A 17,114-nucleotide genomic window follows, 5' to 3' on the forward strand; every position below is an offset into this window, starting at 1 on the left:
ATCCTATACACTTAGTAGTAGTTACTGTGCTTCAAACATTTTTAGGTACTTTTTGTTTCGCTGGGCTCAATGAAATTCAACTATTTTTTTAAAATCTTTATTTAATTGAATTTTTTAGTGTTTGAAAAAATAAATAAAATTAAAAATGTTAGTGGAGGTCTACTAGTCGTCTTTTTGGTGCCTTTTTACTTGTGCCTGTCAAACCTTTAAGTACAGTTTTTATTTTATTACAAAATTCATGGTCTCTGGAAGATTCCCCTATCTTCCGGCAATTTCCGGGCAGTGGTTCGCAAGAAACTAAAAAAAAAAAATCACAAAAATGAACCAAGTCGAAGGGTATAACCTGTAGCCATCCCTGGGCAAACCTCTACCAGTTTTTTTTAAAAACTTTTCCCGTTTAAAATCAATTTGGTTCCTTGGTGATATTAGTTGGTGTGGCAGATCACAATATGGAAATATCCCTGTGGTCTGCACAGCTAAACAGGTACATACCTTAACAAATAGGCTGATAAGATTTGACGCAGGTGGTTTTTCATTTAAAACTCAAAGGAAAAGTTTCTGTATCTCTATCTACCTCAAAATAAATGCCAAGGGAAAAACAAAGAAAACAATTTCAGGAGGGATCTAACTGAAAGGGTAAGATTCATAGTTCTATCTAGGTAAAAAAATTTTTTTTTTACAAGATTGCATTTCGTTGGCATTTGTTTAGTTTTCGTTTCATATTTTGAATTGGATGTTTACGTAGCCTTTTTTATTTTCCTTTTTTTGATTTTTATTAAGATTGCATGAATTAGAATGTTTGCACAATTGCTTTAAGTTAGAATTTTAACAACATCAATATCTGAATTTTGTAATTTTGATTTTATTTTCCTTCAGTTTTTCTAGTTTATTCATTAGTGACCCTTTTTCTAACTACTGTCCCAACACACAATAACACATTTTAAAATAACAAACACAAGTTTTGGTTTTGAATTATTTGTGTTTGTTTACAAAATGTGGTCTTACTTGAAGTAATGTAAAAACACACAAAGGTGTTTTTATGACGAAATGGGAAAATTTCTTAACATTTCTTCAAAATTCTATTGTAATCTATTTCCTTAGAAATATAGTCTCTAAAATAATCAATGAATTTTATTTAAAATATTTCTATATTTTCTTATTAATTGATTCATATAAAAAATTAAATATTTCCTGTACATGTTTTTAAGAATTTAAATAAGGGGATGATAACTGCATTCTTACGTGCAATTAAAATTTAAAACTCTCTAAATATTTATTTTTATTGCTGTTCGTTCATTTGTGTACTTAAATGTATGGTATTAATATAAAAATTAATTATGACATGAATTTTTTTTAATTGTCTTAAGCAAAAGTTAACGTTTTGAGAAAGTCACAAGAAAAATTACATTTAATAATTGACAGTAAATACTACTTGCAATATTTTAACAAAATATGAATAATCTTACTTAAATGAAAATACAATTTTTTGAAGTTTCTGACAGTCACTGCCAAAAATTTGTTGACCACACTTTTTATGTAAATTATGTTTGGAAAAAAACATTTTTTAAATATCTGGAACAAGTAAACCTATTATTCTAAATGACCAATTACAAAATTATATTGTTATTATTGTGAAAGAAAATAGAATTCCTACTTCAAAAAGTATAATGTACTACTAGCAAATTTTTTTCAATTAATGTTTTACAGTTTTTTGGTTTTGATTCATTGATTCAACCAAAAAAAAAAAAAAAATTAAATTTTGCATTTTAATAATTTAAATCAATAAATTATATTTCCTGCTTTTAATCCAGACCAGAATTGTTCTAATGCTTTTTTATTAATAAAGTATAATTAACAAACTCATTACAGATTGTTTAATATTCAAATTCATTAGTTTCAATCAAACATTGTTTAACATTGGCACCAATTCAAATTATATGATAACCCCTTGTTTATATGATAAATTAAGGTAATAAATCCCTTCTAATATTTATATCACTTCAATTTAGTTTACAGAATTATTCAATATTCAGGCACATAACTCATTTATGCACTGTGTGTTTCAGAATCCATATTTTCTGCAGAAGAAGCATTGGAAGTATTGGATTTTTCCTCATAGACTGAGGGCATTGGAAGTGTTAAAGGTTGAAAAATCTCTGAATCTCATCACAACCTCATGCACAACTCTCGATAAAATTTTAAAAGGTGGAATACCAAGTAACAGAAATTTGAATATAGAAGTAACAGAAATTTGTGGATCCAGAAAAACACAACTTTGGTATTGTTATTGAACTTTTTTTTTACTGATATGTAATCTTTTGTAAGGACAGCTTAAAAAGCACTTTTTTAGGTTTAAAAACAATCTTTTTTTTTATTTTAAAAAGTTTTTATTTAAGATGGTTTTCAATAGAGAAAAATATTTCATAAACAGTGTTTTGATGTAATTATTTTAAACATATTTTCTTGATTTTACACTCCTTCAGCAGGTTCTTCCACCTATCTCTTTCATTAAGTACATTAGATTTTAAAGTTTTTTAATAAACTTAAACATTTAATGTGCTTTATCATGTTATAAAATTTTCTCGTATTATTTCTGAACACATTTTCTCAATTACAAACACTTAATTTCTGTGTTGAAAAGTAAACTTATTGCAATGTTCTCCCTAAGCTTTTTTAGAGGGGCAGTCTGCCCGCTCTCTCTTGATCTCTATAAAAGTGCCCCTCTTTGCCCTTTTGTAAAAATAAGCCACCATCTCTTAAAAGCGCTGCCTTTTATTTTTTTTAGGATAAGGTTGTTTCCTCATCAACTGTTTTTATGAAAAGTACACTTCTGATTTATATAGTGACTGATAATTTAATTTTTAATTTGATTCCTTCATTTTATTAAGATTTTCCTTATGTTGTCGAGTTATATGGTTAATACTCGCATGATGTATCAGGGTTGCAAAAACCCGGGTTTTTGTAGAAAAACCCAGCCCGGGTGGGTTTTATTGGGCTTTTCTGGGTTTTTCATGTTTTTATGGGGGGTTTTTCAAAAGAGAGGGCAGGGATAAGTACCTTATTTTAAAAAAGCTTTTTTAATATTAATAATTAAGTTTAATTTTATAAATTGACTTCATATAGATAATTATTACAAATAAATTGATGTGAAAGTCTAGAAAAAGTTTCTTCTGACACCACAATACAAAATGTTATATGTACTCACATACATCACACATTTGAAACTTATTTTAACACTGGATTACTTTTTATTTATATTTTAATCTTAAAAAATATTTGAGGAAATTTTTTTATTTGCATAAGAAGCGAATCAATGGCACTGAATAATCAATGGCCATACAGTCAAATCTAGCCAGCAAGGTGAGTCTCCAACACAATTAGTTACTTCACTATAGGTTAATTTTTTTAGGCTGGACTACATATATATTTCAATAGAAGAGTGGGTTTTACCCAGTAAAACCCAGGTGGGTTTTATTGGGCAGGTGGGTTTTTTGCAACCCTGTAGATGTATGGCCCCAGAGATATTCACATCTTTTTTTTTGGAGGATACTAAGGAATTTTTTTAGTGGTTTTAATTAAATGCCTTCTATTTAAAAATGCAGCTTTAAATGTTTATTTTCTCATAATTCTCAGTTTAAATTGTAGAAAAAGTTTTAAAGTTGTTCATCAATTAATTCTTTTTTTAGCTTACTTTTTTTGAAGAAAATTTATGCACACAAATTGTTTTTTAACTTGCCTTTAATTATTTTACTAAAGCTTAAAATTTTTCTGTTATTTTGATAATGAATAAGAATTACGTTTTGAAATATACGCATAAAATAATATAAGAGGGTAATCTAAAAATTTGGGATTAAATTCAGTTATTACATAATGTTACATATTTTGATAAACATATTGTTACATACATACATTGTTACATACTGTTCTTTTCTGTGAAGGAGCAACCCGCCCTTTTTATTTTTAGGAAGGACTTGGCTTATTGTACCTTGAATTAAGTTAAAAGAAGTTAGTTAAGAGAAATTAAAGTATGTGTTATTGTTATTAATCGCAATAACACAGAAACACATGTGTATTATATAAATATATACATTCTTAACATATTATAATAAATGTTGCATTTCTCATTTATTAAAATGTTTGTATATTGATGCTTATAAAGTACCTGTATATCACTATAAGGCATTTAATATAAATGTTATATGCTCAAAGTATAACTAATGACTATTCTCATAACTAATGATTTAAAATGTTATGAAATTAATCATCAGATAAATATATTGAGTACTGAGAAATGTTGATTAAAGGATTAAAAAGTGCAATCAAGAATGAAATTGTAATGGCTGTTCTAAAACAGTAGATAACAAAAGAGAAAGTTATGCAGCTGACAGAAAGTTTACCCAGCTGAATAAAATTTGCGAGAAAAAAAATCGAATTTCAGTTTTTTTAATGAAAAGGCAATTTTTTATAGTCATTAAGAGAGCCTAAAGCTTTAAAAGTAATAATAATTTTTCAATTTCTATAGTCATTAAGAGAGCCTAAAGCTTTAAAAGTAATAATAATTTTTCAATTTCAGCCCCTTTTCATTGTACAAAATAATTTTCTGCTAAATCAATGAGCTTATAGAAATAAATATTAACCGTACATAAGAATATGAATTTCATTAAGCGAATCATGTTAAACCAGGAAAATATATATATATATTTCAGGGCTATTCCATCTCAATTCAAACAACTATTTCCAAAATGTGTTAGGAGATAATTTTTTATTTTGAGTTATGAAATTTATCATAAATATATTGGAGAAACAAAGTTTTCTGTGGAAACAAGTAGTTAAAACCTTGACCATAAGTTTTTTTTTTTTTTTAATGTGAAAAACGAATTTTTTTAACTAGGCTTAAAATTTAGATTAAATTAAGAAATTTAGATTAAATTTCTTAAACAATTAGAAAAGAGCACAATTTATAGCAAATAAATATATTGTTGTTTTAATTCCGTTATGAAGAAAGTTCTTCAATATAGAATGGATTCTATAGTAGAGAGGTTTCCAAGAGATGTTCCAGGTAACCCTAAGTTTTCTTGGAAGGGTTGCAGGGGTTCTGAAAGTTCAGAAACCAACTACTTTTTAACCAGTTATGATTTTTAAAATCTGTTATTATATTTACATCTAGTCAGTAATCCATTATTCATTTGCAATTAAATCTACATTATTTAATGATCCAGTCTTCGGTTGTTTTTAAGAAAAACGTCAGTGAAAAAATACTGCAAAATGTAAAGCATATTAGGGAAGAATTATAGTCACATCCAGGCTCAATTATTTTTATGCTATTTGATATTTTTGTTTGCGCTTTCCATAAAATGTTGCACTACTAGTGATACAAATCTTATAAAAGAATCACATGCCCGTTTTTATTTCAACAAGTTGTATTTTAGCACTGCTAACTAATTGTTTAATATCTTCTTTTCCTTCTAAAATTTGCTTCTGTAAGAATAGAAGAACAAAATGCAATTATTTTACAAGGCTATACCTTCATTTTAATTATTACTTGTAGCTATTCAAGTTCATGTGGCACAGAGAGATATACTTTTGTGAAACCCAGAACATGGGCAGGGATCTGTCTAGGTTTTTCTGAGGTACCTATTTTGTGAAAATTTAGACATAATTTGAGAAAATTAAGAATTATATTAAAAAAATCAACATAAAAATATGTATTTATTGTTTCTTAGGGGATACAAAAATAAAATTTTAATAAAAAGTATTTTGTCCTAAAGTTGAATTTGTGAAGGTACCTCTAAACACTAGTAAATTTGGCCTGGACAGACCCCTGATGGGGTAGGTTGTACACTAAAAAACAATGTAAGTTGGACAAGGGCTCCAAGAATTTGAAAAATGTTGGTAGCCAGCAAAAATTTCTGATCGAAGGGATATTAGCACCCCCCCCCCCTCTCTTTGAAATTTTGTGGAATGCATCTATACATAAAATCAAATATTTAATACACAATAAAGTAACAAATTTTTTAAAAAAAATATAAAAATAATAAAAATCTATAGTATGTATAATAAACATCGATTTTAAATTTCGAAGTATTATGTTTTTATGATTATAAATATGTATATTATCTTAGAATTTGTGGTTAAATATAATGAAGTGCACTAATGGTTTTTTTTATTTTGTTTTTACGCAAATTTATAAATTAAGAAACAATTTCATGAAAACTTCCGAGTCTGCAGGACCTGAAAAATTTGAAATCGCGTACCTTACACTAAACTTATGCTATTGCTGTGGATATAAACAAATGTTTCTACTTATTATTATGCTGAAATGAAATTGTATCTAGTGTTTTTTTTTTTTTTTCATTTTTCTATACGAAATGGAAATATCACTGAAATTTCAAATCATACACATTTGAGTAATCACCTTTTGAGAGGCTCAATGTTGTGTCGATTTTATTGTAAATGGTTTTTAAGCAATTATTGTTAGGTCTTTGCACGGTTTTCCGAAATTCCGATTATTTTCAATGAGATGTTATGTCGGGTTAATTTCAAATTACCCATTTGAATGATAACTTTTCGAAACTCACATTCAGTTTATGTTGATTTTGTCATGAATTCACATTGATTTTCGTACCCTACCCCTTATTCGACGTTTATAACCATGAATTTTTACATAATTTTTGCATATCATGTACATAAGTAATCATCTATCAAATTTTTACCTAGATTATTTGATTCCATGTGATTTAACAGCAATTGTTACATATTTTTGCTTGCAAAGTTATTGAAATTGCGAAACATTAATTAAGATATTATTAAACAGGTGAATTTCAAATCGCACATTTGAATAATAATGTTCGATATGCAACAATTTTGTCAATAGTTCACATCGTTATTTAATAACTTTTTCAGAAGCTGTACCTAACAAGAAAAACAATACACTTATCCTTATTTGAATATTTTTATTTTTCAGGTTCTTAAAATAATTATCATGGAAGGATTAGAAGACATCCAGTCCAAAGCTGTTAAGCAAATTATATGTGAAATGAAAGAAATTTACGAAATTTGGAATGAAATTGGGTTAAATACTTTTCAAAAAGAAGAGAGAGTGAAAACTGCTTGGGACCATATTCATGCTTTAGTAAGAGATATAAAAAATGAAGAAATCTGCATTTGTGAAGAGATAAAAGGCAATGTCAGATGTTTAACGGAAAAGGTGTCTGAACTTTCACAAACTTTATCTGTGGAGGCTACTCCGGTTGCCGGTTTAACATACTACCAGAGACTTGAAAAGTTACAGCAAGATTATGATCGATTTAATGATTTAAAAGAACAGAGAATGAAGGATGTGAAAAACCTTAGAATTATTGAGCAAAGTTACTGCAAGCTACTTGATGTGGAAGAATACAAATTTTCCTCTAATACTAATATTCCATCAGAAGCAGATTTGAAGGAGCTTCAACAGCATATAAATATGCTCATTGATGAGCACAACAAGCGGTATGAAATGTATTGTCAGGCTAAGCAGCAGCTTTCTACTATATTGGAAGAAACTGATGGAACCCCTTACGGAACATTAGAAAAGCATATTTGCTCTGAGAAAGAGCCCATTTCCTTGTCAAAAACAACTTTTCAAGAAATAGAAGAAATCATTGCCAGAGCTAAAAAAAGAAAAGAAGAATTGGAAAGTAAAAAGAAAATTCTGACAGATAGGTTAAAACTTCTCTGGAATCGATTAAATATAGATAATGATATTAAAATTGAATTCATGTCTAATCATGTGAACTGTAAAGCTTCAACTTTAGCTGCAATTAAGAGTGAAATTAATAAATACGAAGAAATGAAAAATCAAAACTTGATTTTATATATTGGATCTGCCAGAAAGGAGCTTACTGAATTGTGGGATAAATGTGGAGCTTCAAATTCAGAGAAAAATATGTTTGATCCATATTTTAGTGAAGATGTCACAGAAGGTGTTTTAATTATCCACGAAGAGGAAATTGAAAGATGGAAAAAATATTATGAAGAGGTCTGCCACATTTTGGAAAAAATTGAAAAGAGGAATAAGTTATGGGAACTCTTAAAAGCTCAAGATAATAAAGTCAATGATCCTAATAGATTTAAAAATCGTGGTGGAAACCTTCTTAAAGAGGAAAGGGAACGAAATAAATTGTTAAGAACACTTCCTACTCTTGAACAAGAAATAAATGAAGATATCGAAAAGTATGAAGCTGAGAAGCGGAGGAAATTTTTCTATCTGGGCGAAGATTACAGAATTGTTATTATTAATCAATGGGGACAGCGTATGAGTTGCAAAGAAAATTTGAAACAGGAGAATCATCTGACACCTGCTAAACGGTTTCCTTTTAACACTCCTAAAAAGTCACCTGCTCCAAGATTTGCCATTTATAGATCTGGACTCACTCCAAAAAGTAACTCGAAAGTAAAAAGAGCAGTACAAAAACGCGAACTTGACGTTTTGAAAGAAGTTGGTAGTAAGTTAAATGAAAACCCAACTTGTTCCAATGCCACCACTTATCCAGATTTTGAATTGGATTTAAATAATGCAGCCAGAAAAAGTCTTCGAAGTTCTGCTATTGCATCCAAAAAAATTGGTGGTACTAGGTCACCTATGCATTCTAAAAAAAGAAGAAGTTCTCCTAAGAAACGATCGATAATAGTTGAAGAAGAATTTTGATTTAAATTCAGTTCCGGAAAGGCTGGGTGGCCTTCTTTAATGTGAAGGATATATTTTCAAAAATACTGTAAATTTTGGTCATGGAATTGTGTAAATTTCTTTGGAAATAGTCTTCCTATAGCTTGTTTTTATTTAGCATATGTCCATTTACTAATTCTTTGCTCTAGATTAATTTTAGAGGAATTTTCCTTGAAATTAAAACGAATGAAGTATTTTAAATTTCTTAAGACTGTACTGTAGATTGTGTGTCGATTATTAATTAATTATGTATAGTACACTTTTCTTTTGGTGTTCTGTAGTATTTTATGTTTTGAATATTTTATCTTCATTTTTTGCCTATTGCTGTAAATCAAGGTTTATGATCTGAGNTTTTTTTCTTTCTACAAAAAACGTAAAATGCGGGAAATTCCGTAAATTAAAAACTTACAATCCGGGTAAAATTAACATTGGAGGTATACGGAAAAACTGGGTCCTGATGAAAAAAACGTAAAATGCGGGAAAAACGTAAATTCGGGGGACGTAAAATCGAGGTTTCACTGTAATTAGGATAAGCCCAACTTTCTTCAACATCCCTATGCAAGACATGTTTTTTTACAAAGGGAGGAGGAAGCTAGAGCTCCTATGTATATATATTTTATTTACCTGGAAACAAAAGCATACATATGATTTTTGAACAAAAATTAATAAATTTGACAAAATGAACAAATTGCACTAAATTTTATAAATTAAATCAAGAAATTTTTATATGCTATTGTTGTTACCCTGTTGATTCTAAGAAATAATTATAGTATTATTCACTTTTACGCAAATTTTCTTTTTTATAGGAAATAGCACAAATTCAAAATACATAAAAAAAAAAACAGTTAAATTTTTCAATTAATTGAAATTGAATTTTACATCCTTTTTTTCTGGTGCTCCTCCATAGTTCTAAATTAGTCTAACAGTAAGTGCGGGCCTGATTATAATGCAGGTGACTGCAAAAGTTTGCAAGGCAATAAAGACATTTTCATAAAAATATTACTTATCCATCAATAATGTATTTTCTATCGCTGATGCTCTTTAACATTTTGAGAGTTATTCTTTCTGATAAAATTAAATTTCATAAATATGTTTAAAATCACAAATACTGAATTTTTTGTTAAAAATGTGTGACTTAGTGTCACTATGGTTCACCTTCTTCAGTAGAATAAATGGCAGAGTTAGTAAAAACAGAATAGTCAATATAATAACAGAGTAACTATCTCTATTTTTTATTATTCTTACCATTTATACTAATGATGGTTTATCATAGTGACACCAAAACGCATATAGTTAATAAAAATGTTACCGTTTGATTTTATTATATCACTGAATGAAGGAAATTTGATACTCAACGTTTTAATTCTGTAAAGAAAATGTGTTTTTTTTTTTAAGAGAAAGCTGCAAATATTTTTTAAATTTCTTTCGCGGATTGAATTACTTTTTCTTTTACCATTCTAATCCCATTGAAGATAACATATATGAAAATCAAAATTCACAATTTAGGTGAATATAGATTTCTTCTTTTTGTGATTCACTAAATTTTAATGTTTTTCTTCAATTTCAATGTTCAGTTGCTCTCAGAACTTTACTGAAATTATTTTTGTTGCATTCCTCAGCAATGTCACTAGAAAAATAAACTTGCTTTTATGTAATTCAATTTAAGTTGAGCTCAAACTTTTTGTCATCCTGCATTAAGTATATCACCATTTTCTTTTTCGTAAATGCTGAGTTATTTGATGATTAGAGCTGTAGTATTTCACGGTTAATAAATACTCTATGGTATGACCATAATAGCAGCAGTTCACCCAGATCTTAAAAAAAAGTAAAGACCTATAAAATTTTATATTTATGGGAGAAAAAAAATCTCTTTGAATTGCTTAAAAAATTTTTGGTGGAAAACCTGCTTCAGAATAAATGATAGAAAAAAAATTCTAGTTTCTTATTATTCATTCTAACTTTAATTCTAATTACTTAGTATTTAATTGAATGTTTACCCCCAAGGGTTTAGTTATTTTTAAATAACGTTTTTCTATTGGATAACTTTAACATAGAATTATTTACGGAAAAACAACTGAAAATGCAAAACAAATATGTTTTATAAATAAAAAAAGATTTTCAAATTTATAACCTAAAAACAATAATTAGTACTTAAGTCCCTTCTAGTTAATTGTATATCAGATAATCGAATAATCCATTTATACAAATAAAATTTAGTGATACCTAATTATTTTATTTGAAACCAATGTTAAATGGTTATTTATAGTTGCCAGTTCTCGCGTAGTAATAATAATAAAAAAAAAAAAAAATTTATTTTGTCTGAAATTTTTCACCAGCTGTAGAAAGGAATTTTCCATTTTCAGTTAAGATGAGAATATATTATGATCATTTCAATAGAGACTTCCTATCCGTTTCCAGTCCCCAATTGGTGTCAAGGTAGTTAATGAAAGGTTATAACTACTTTGACAGAGTACAGAAATTTTAATTGAATGAGTCAAAACAGATTTCTTCAGAAGGAAATAATTAGTGCTTTAAATTGTAGATTATACTTTTCATTAGCATTAATTTTTATGCAAATTTAAAAGTCATTTATATTTTTTGAACACTTACAGTTCCATTATAATTGTTTATTAATCATTAAAGTGAGTTTATTTCCTCAAAACATCATAGTATATATTACATGCTATTTCTAAGTAAAATTTATTAAAAGACTAAGTATTCAGGATTGAAAAATCCCCTTATAATACTGAAATATAATCGGGGTTGGCGAGCAGCCCACTAGCTTCTAGTAAAATAAATCAATAAGCAAGTCAAGAAATCATGTTTTAATAGGAAAAATTATGAATTACATCAATTACAAAAAGTCAATTTTTTCTTTCAAAAAGTATTATAAAATATAAAACAAAACGCTTTCTCTAAATATGAAGCACTTTCATTAAACTAATAAAAAATTTTCGAATAAAAATCAGGAAATCTTTAATATTTGTTCATAAAGGCACTTGCGGTTTGTGTTCTTTGGTTAGCAATATTGTCATTATTCGGTTTGTTATGGATTCTAAGCTCTCTTTTATCAGAGAATTTCTATTAAATTCACTGATAAAAATTAGTTTTACTCATTTTAAGTAATAGCCATATAACTATACTTTTAATTAGTGAAGATATTTTGTTGTTTCAACCATTAAATTTTGTTTACAATTTAAGATTTCATTTCTCTACAACTACATATTCTCTTAGCTACTAAAAATTACAAAAATAATACGTTTATAAGACAAACAGGAGTAGAATCAAGAAAATTTAATCACTGGCCTATGGAACAGTGACTAAAAGATATTAGTAGTTTAGATATTACATATTTTCCAAGGTCTGTTTATGAACACCTGTTAGATTTTTGTTTAAAAAAAATATCAGAATTAAAATCACAATATAATATTCACAATTTTTAATCAAACTTGGTATTGTGTGATAATAACAGAAACTAAAATATAAAACAGAAAATCAAAACGACATCTCTTTCCTTTACATTGATTGCTGAACCAGGTGACCACTGAAAATTATTTGATTGTGATCTGCAACATTAATTTTAATAATAAAGATAAAAGGCAAACAAAAATTTTAATACATACTAATAGTTATACAGCAAATATCAAAAACAAAGAAAAAAATTAATATTATGTAAACTTATATTTTCATAAATATATTAAAACAAAAAGCCCAAAAATATTGATCTAAATAGGGATATTTCTGTATCAGCATTTACTAAGGTAACTTCACTTGCTAAGACGTCAAAGGGATTTTAAACTTGCAGACGTTTAAATATATATATACATAGATATTGAGGTTTGCACAAGGGGGACTAGAAGTTATACCCTTCGAGGCAGGAGTGTAGATTATGTACAATCGCAAGAACAATGTTTGGGGAGGGGGGAATTTTTGTAATCTAATTAAAAAAAAAAATACTACAAAATTTTTTATTCTAAAAANGCAACATTAATTTTAATAATAAAGATAAAAGGCAAACAAAAATTTTAATACATACTAATAGTTATACAGCAAATATCAAAAACAAAGAAAAAAATTAATATTATGTAAACTTATATTTTCATAAATATATTAAAACAAAAAGCCCAAAAATATTGATCTAAATAGGGATATTTCTGTATCAGCAGTCACTAAGCTAACTACACTTGCCAAGACGTCAAAGGGATTTTAAACTTGTGGAAATTTAAATATATATATACATAAATATTGAGGTTTGCTCAAGGGGGACTACAAGTTATACCCTTCGAGGCAGGAGTGTAGTTTATGTACAATCGCAAGAACAATGTTTGGGGAGGGGGGAATTTTTGTAATCTAATTTTAAAAAAAAATACTACAAAATTTTTTATTCTAAAAAATTCATGTTGCCTCAAAAGATGTTTTCCTCTAAAAAAAAAAAAAACTGACTTGATGGACAAAATTGATAAGATATTTTCTAAGTTAAATAAAACACAAGCAACTTTATATGTCAATTATTTTGAATTTCTCAAGTATATGAGTAGGATCTTAAATTGAGTAGTTTTTTAAATTATTAATATCTCAATATATTTTGATTTCTGTTATTTTAAAAAAAAAAAGGGTAGCTTATTAGAAAAAATGAAAGGATTTTTTAAAAATCTTTTTGTTACAGAAAAAAAATAATTATAAAACAATTTGAACAATAAACAATCTTTAATTATTAAAATAATTTTGAAAAAGTTATTGAAACTAAAAACTATTACGAGAAAAATTATTAATTATGAGACAATAAAATTATGAGAGATTAAAAAAAACTCTTGGAAAAATATTTTCTCTTCCAAATTATTTTCATTTCTTTTTTTTAATAGAATTCTTTTTTTCTTCAAATTTTTTTCTCTTCCTCCTCTCAGGAAGGTGCAAAACTTGATTATTTTGGAGTAGAGACTAGTATGAAAATCTTCCAGACTAAAAACCAAACTTTCGTTAACAAACCAAAACAGCATGCAATTTATATTGAGATTACAGGTCCAGGGCATCTGTAATCTAAGTATTATTCAGTAAGTATTCAAAAACTGTCGATTTAGCAACCCCCGAGCTCAAAAATGGTATTCGAAATAGTATTCTCTGATAATAAAAGTAGCACATAAGGTAAATAAATCTAATTGTTGTTGTAGTTCATTTACGTCACACTAGAGTTGCAAAACGGGCTATTGGCGACGGTCTGGGAAACATCCCTGAGGATGATCCGAAGACATGCCATCACAATTTTGATCCTCTGCAGAGGGGATGGCACCCCTGCTTCGGTAGCCCAACGATCTGCACGCGAAGTCTAGCACTTTACAATATAATAGTTTGACGAGGACCAATACCGCACACCCTCGGTCCCTACTGAGACTGATCCAAGTGGTCACCTGACTGCAGCCAGTGATGCTTGACTTCGGTAATCTGCTGGGAACCATGTCTTAACAATCAGTCCACTGCAAGACGTAAATAAATCTTAAGAAGGATATAATATACAGAGTGTTCCAGAAAGACTGCCCTTAATTTTTTTAGGCACCTTATCATAAATTAAAATAAAAAAGTAAAAACTTTTGGTGTTGCAAATTATTATTTAATTGGGAAGAAAATGCTATAGAAGTCAGAGAAATCACAGTCAGGAAGGCATGCACGATACAATACAAGATTCTATGTAAATCTGCATGTTTTTTTCCCCTAACATTTTTTTCCTGTACTTATTCATTGCTCCTTTGAGTCATTTCCTATATTTGTAAAATGATGTTATTACTAAACGCGTTTTTGAATTTGAGAATTAAAAATTACATGTGAAAAATTATATTGAAAAATCAACACAAAAATATGGTAAAAATATGAATTTATAGTTTCTTAAGGGATTCAAAATAAAATTTTAAGAAAAAGTATTTTGTAAAACTATTGTTTTTCTTAAAGTTGAATTTGTGAAACTACCGTTTTTCTTAAAGTTGAATTTGTGAAGGGTGTTAAACGGTAGTAAATTAGGCCTAGGCAGACCCCTGCTTAGTCACCTACCCTTTATTTAAGTAACAAATAGATTTTACTCGCCAATGGAAGCTATGGATACACCAAGCGAAGGTTCGGTGGTCCCGAGCCATCATTAATTTTTAGTCCCGATAAGAATAAAAAAGCAAGTACAATTTTAATTACATATTAATAGTTACACAATTGTCAAAACAAAAAAACTGAATAAAAAAATAATCAGGGATGATAGTGACACTAAGTGAAAAACTTCGAAAATTTTATGTACAAAAAATCCATATCAAGATATACATACTATACATGTTTTGTATTTAACATAATATTTTGAAATAAGAGATATAATTAAATTATCTTCCAATGAAGAATACCACACCTTTATATTAACTAATTTAAGAAAAATTTTCGTCCCTACTAGGATTTAGATGTTGGATCTTTAAAATCTCATGAATACGAATCACAATATTGTATTTTAAAATTGCGCGGATATGAGTTGTGCTATTGGGTTTTGAAAACACATGAATAAGAGTTGTGTTGCTGGAATTTAAATTCTCGTTCAAATCGTGCAACTGGATTTCTTAATCACATGAATTACAATGGGTAACTTTTAAATTAGGTAAATACGAAAATCGATATTCGAACCGCGTGAATAAAAATTCTATTATCAAAGGATTCCACCGCAGTTCCAAATATTTAAAAATCTTCCAAAACAGAAGAATTAAATAAGATTCCTACCCATAGATGGAAGAATTACATGCAGCGTCTTGTTAATGGCAAATTAGTGAAAGATTTAAAATTTGATTTCTAGATTGTGGAATTCTGTGAAAATTTTGTCAGATTATAAGTTTTTGATTACCGAAAGTCCAAGAACCAATGGTCTCGAGAAATACGGAATTCCGAGATATACCCAGAAAAATCACAAGGTCTGCTTCCAATATTTAAACTCTGAAAAATAATAAGAAAAACCCATAATTATGGGATGCCGCCAGAATATAATCACCCCTGAATAATGTTATCATAAAAACTATTGTATATTTTCATTAAAATGTAATTAAAACACCCAAAAGCATTGATTTTGATGGGAATAATTGTGTCTCTGTATCTGTTTCGTACACTTATCATCAAGGTGCAAGAAAGATTTTAAACTGGCAAAAAAGATATCTAGAAGTTTATTAAAAAAAGTGTTATAATCTGAAAGTTGGTTAATTCCTTTAATTTTTCCATTGTTATTTTCTGGTTGTCTAGCATCCCAGAAGTTGCCACAATTTGGCAATTATTTTGGTGTTAATACCGATACAGAAATTTTTCCCAATTCTCCTAAAACTATAATTTTTAAGAAAAAATATATAAAAATCAAAGTAATAAAAAAAAACAAACTTTTTTATAAATATACTGATTATTAAAACATAATAAAAAACCACCAACAATAAACTCCCGATTGATCTAAATTACAACTTAGAAAAGTGTGGACGTTTTTCGGTTTTTGTTATTGTAGCTTCAGCAGCTTTTAATACATCTTCACTTTGTAGCATCGTCATATTCCAGTATGTCATGAACTCCAATCCCTCTTTTACGGAATGATCTCTAGAATAGGTCAATGCCTTTTTGGTACCCTGCACTGCAACTGGACTTTTACGGGCAATAATTCCTGCTAAATGATTCGTTGCTTTAAACATTTCATCTCTGGAAGGAAATACTTTGCTAACAATGCCAATTTCTTTAGCTATTTCTGAACTCATATTTTCGCAACTATAAATATATTCTCTCAGCAAACTGTCATTACCAACAGATTTCGGTAATCTTTGCAATATGCCAACATCAGCTGCAATGCCAATATCAATCTCCTTAATAGAAAAATAAGCATCTTCTGAACAGTAGCGAATATCACAAGCTGCAATAAGATTAACTCCTGCTCCAATACAGGCACCATGGACTGCTGCAATTACAGGTTTCTGGCAATCTTCCACTGCAGTGAATGATTGTTGAAATTGTTCAACAATCGAATGTAAATATTTTGCTTTTCGAGCAATATCTTCCTTGCTCAGAACTTTAGAGGTAATATCTAACATATCGGTGAAATCTAATCCAGCAGAAAATGCCTTACCAGCACCAGAGATAATGGCGACCCTGCAATATTGGTCATTTCTTATTTTTTTAAAACAGTCTCTAATTTCTTGCCAAAACATTTTGTTCATGGCATTTAAGCATTCTGGTCGATTAAGCTGAACGTGCAAGACATGATCTTGATCAGATGTGACTGAAAGGGTTTCATATTCATAAATTGCAGTACTGGCCATGGCTCTTTTATTAATACTCATTTGTTTTAACCCAGATGCAAGCAAATATTTCGTCGTGGTTTGAAAAGATTTAAAGGCTAAAGTAAAAACCATTATCATAAATACTT

At 28.4% G+C, this 17,114-nt stretch overlaps 2 protein-coding genes across 2 annotated transcripts; one reads left to right on the plus strand and one right to left on the minus strand.

Moving 5' to 3' along the window:
* Positions 1-2,247: 2,247 nt before the first annotated feature.
* Positions 2,248-10,367, plus strand: LOC107444489 (protein regulator of cytokinesis 1; the record flags this gene model as incomplete). The annotated part of the gene is given in 2 exon segments (XM_043039275.2): positions 2,248-2,278; positions 6,965-10,367. A coding segment is annotated over 1 exon segment (1,707 nt). The 3' UTR covers positions 8,690-10,367.
* Positions 10,368-13,214: 2,847 nt separating this feature from the next.
* Positions 13,215-17,106, minus strand: LOC107444488 (delta(3,5)-Delta(2,4)-dienoyl-CoA isomerase, mitochondrial). Its single transcript, XM_016058637.4, has one exon. The coding sequence runs from the start codon at positions 17,104-17,106 to the stop codon at positions 16,159-16,161; it is 948 nt and encodes a 315-aa protein (XP_015914123.2). The 3' UTR covers positions 13,215-16,158.
* Positions 17,107-17,114: the final 8 nt, after the last annotated feature.

This window comes from Parasteatoda tepidariorum, chromosome 4 (assembly GCF_043381705.1).
Source record: "Parasteatoda tepidariorum isolate YZ-2023 chromosome 4, CAS_Ptep_4.0, whole genome shotgun sequence".
In the NCBI taxonomy this organism is placed as follows: domain Eukaryota; kingdom Metazoa; phylum Arthropoda; class Arachnida; order Araneae; family Theridiidae; genus Parasteatoda; species Parasteatoda tepidariorum.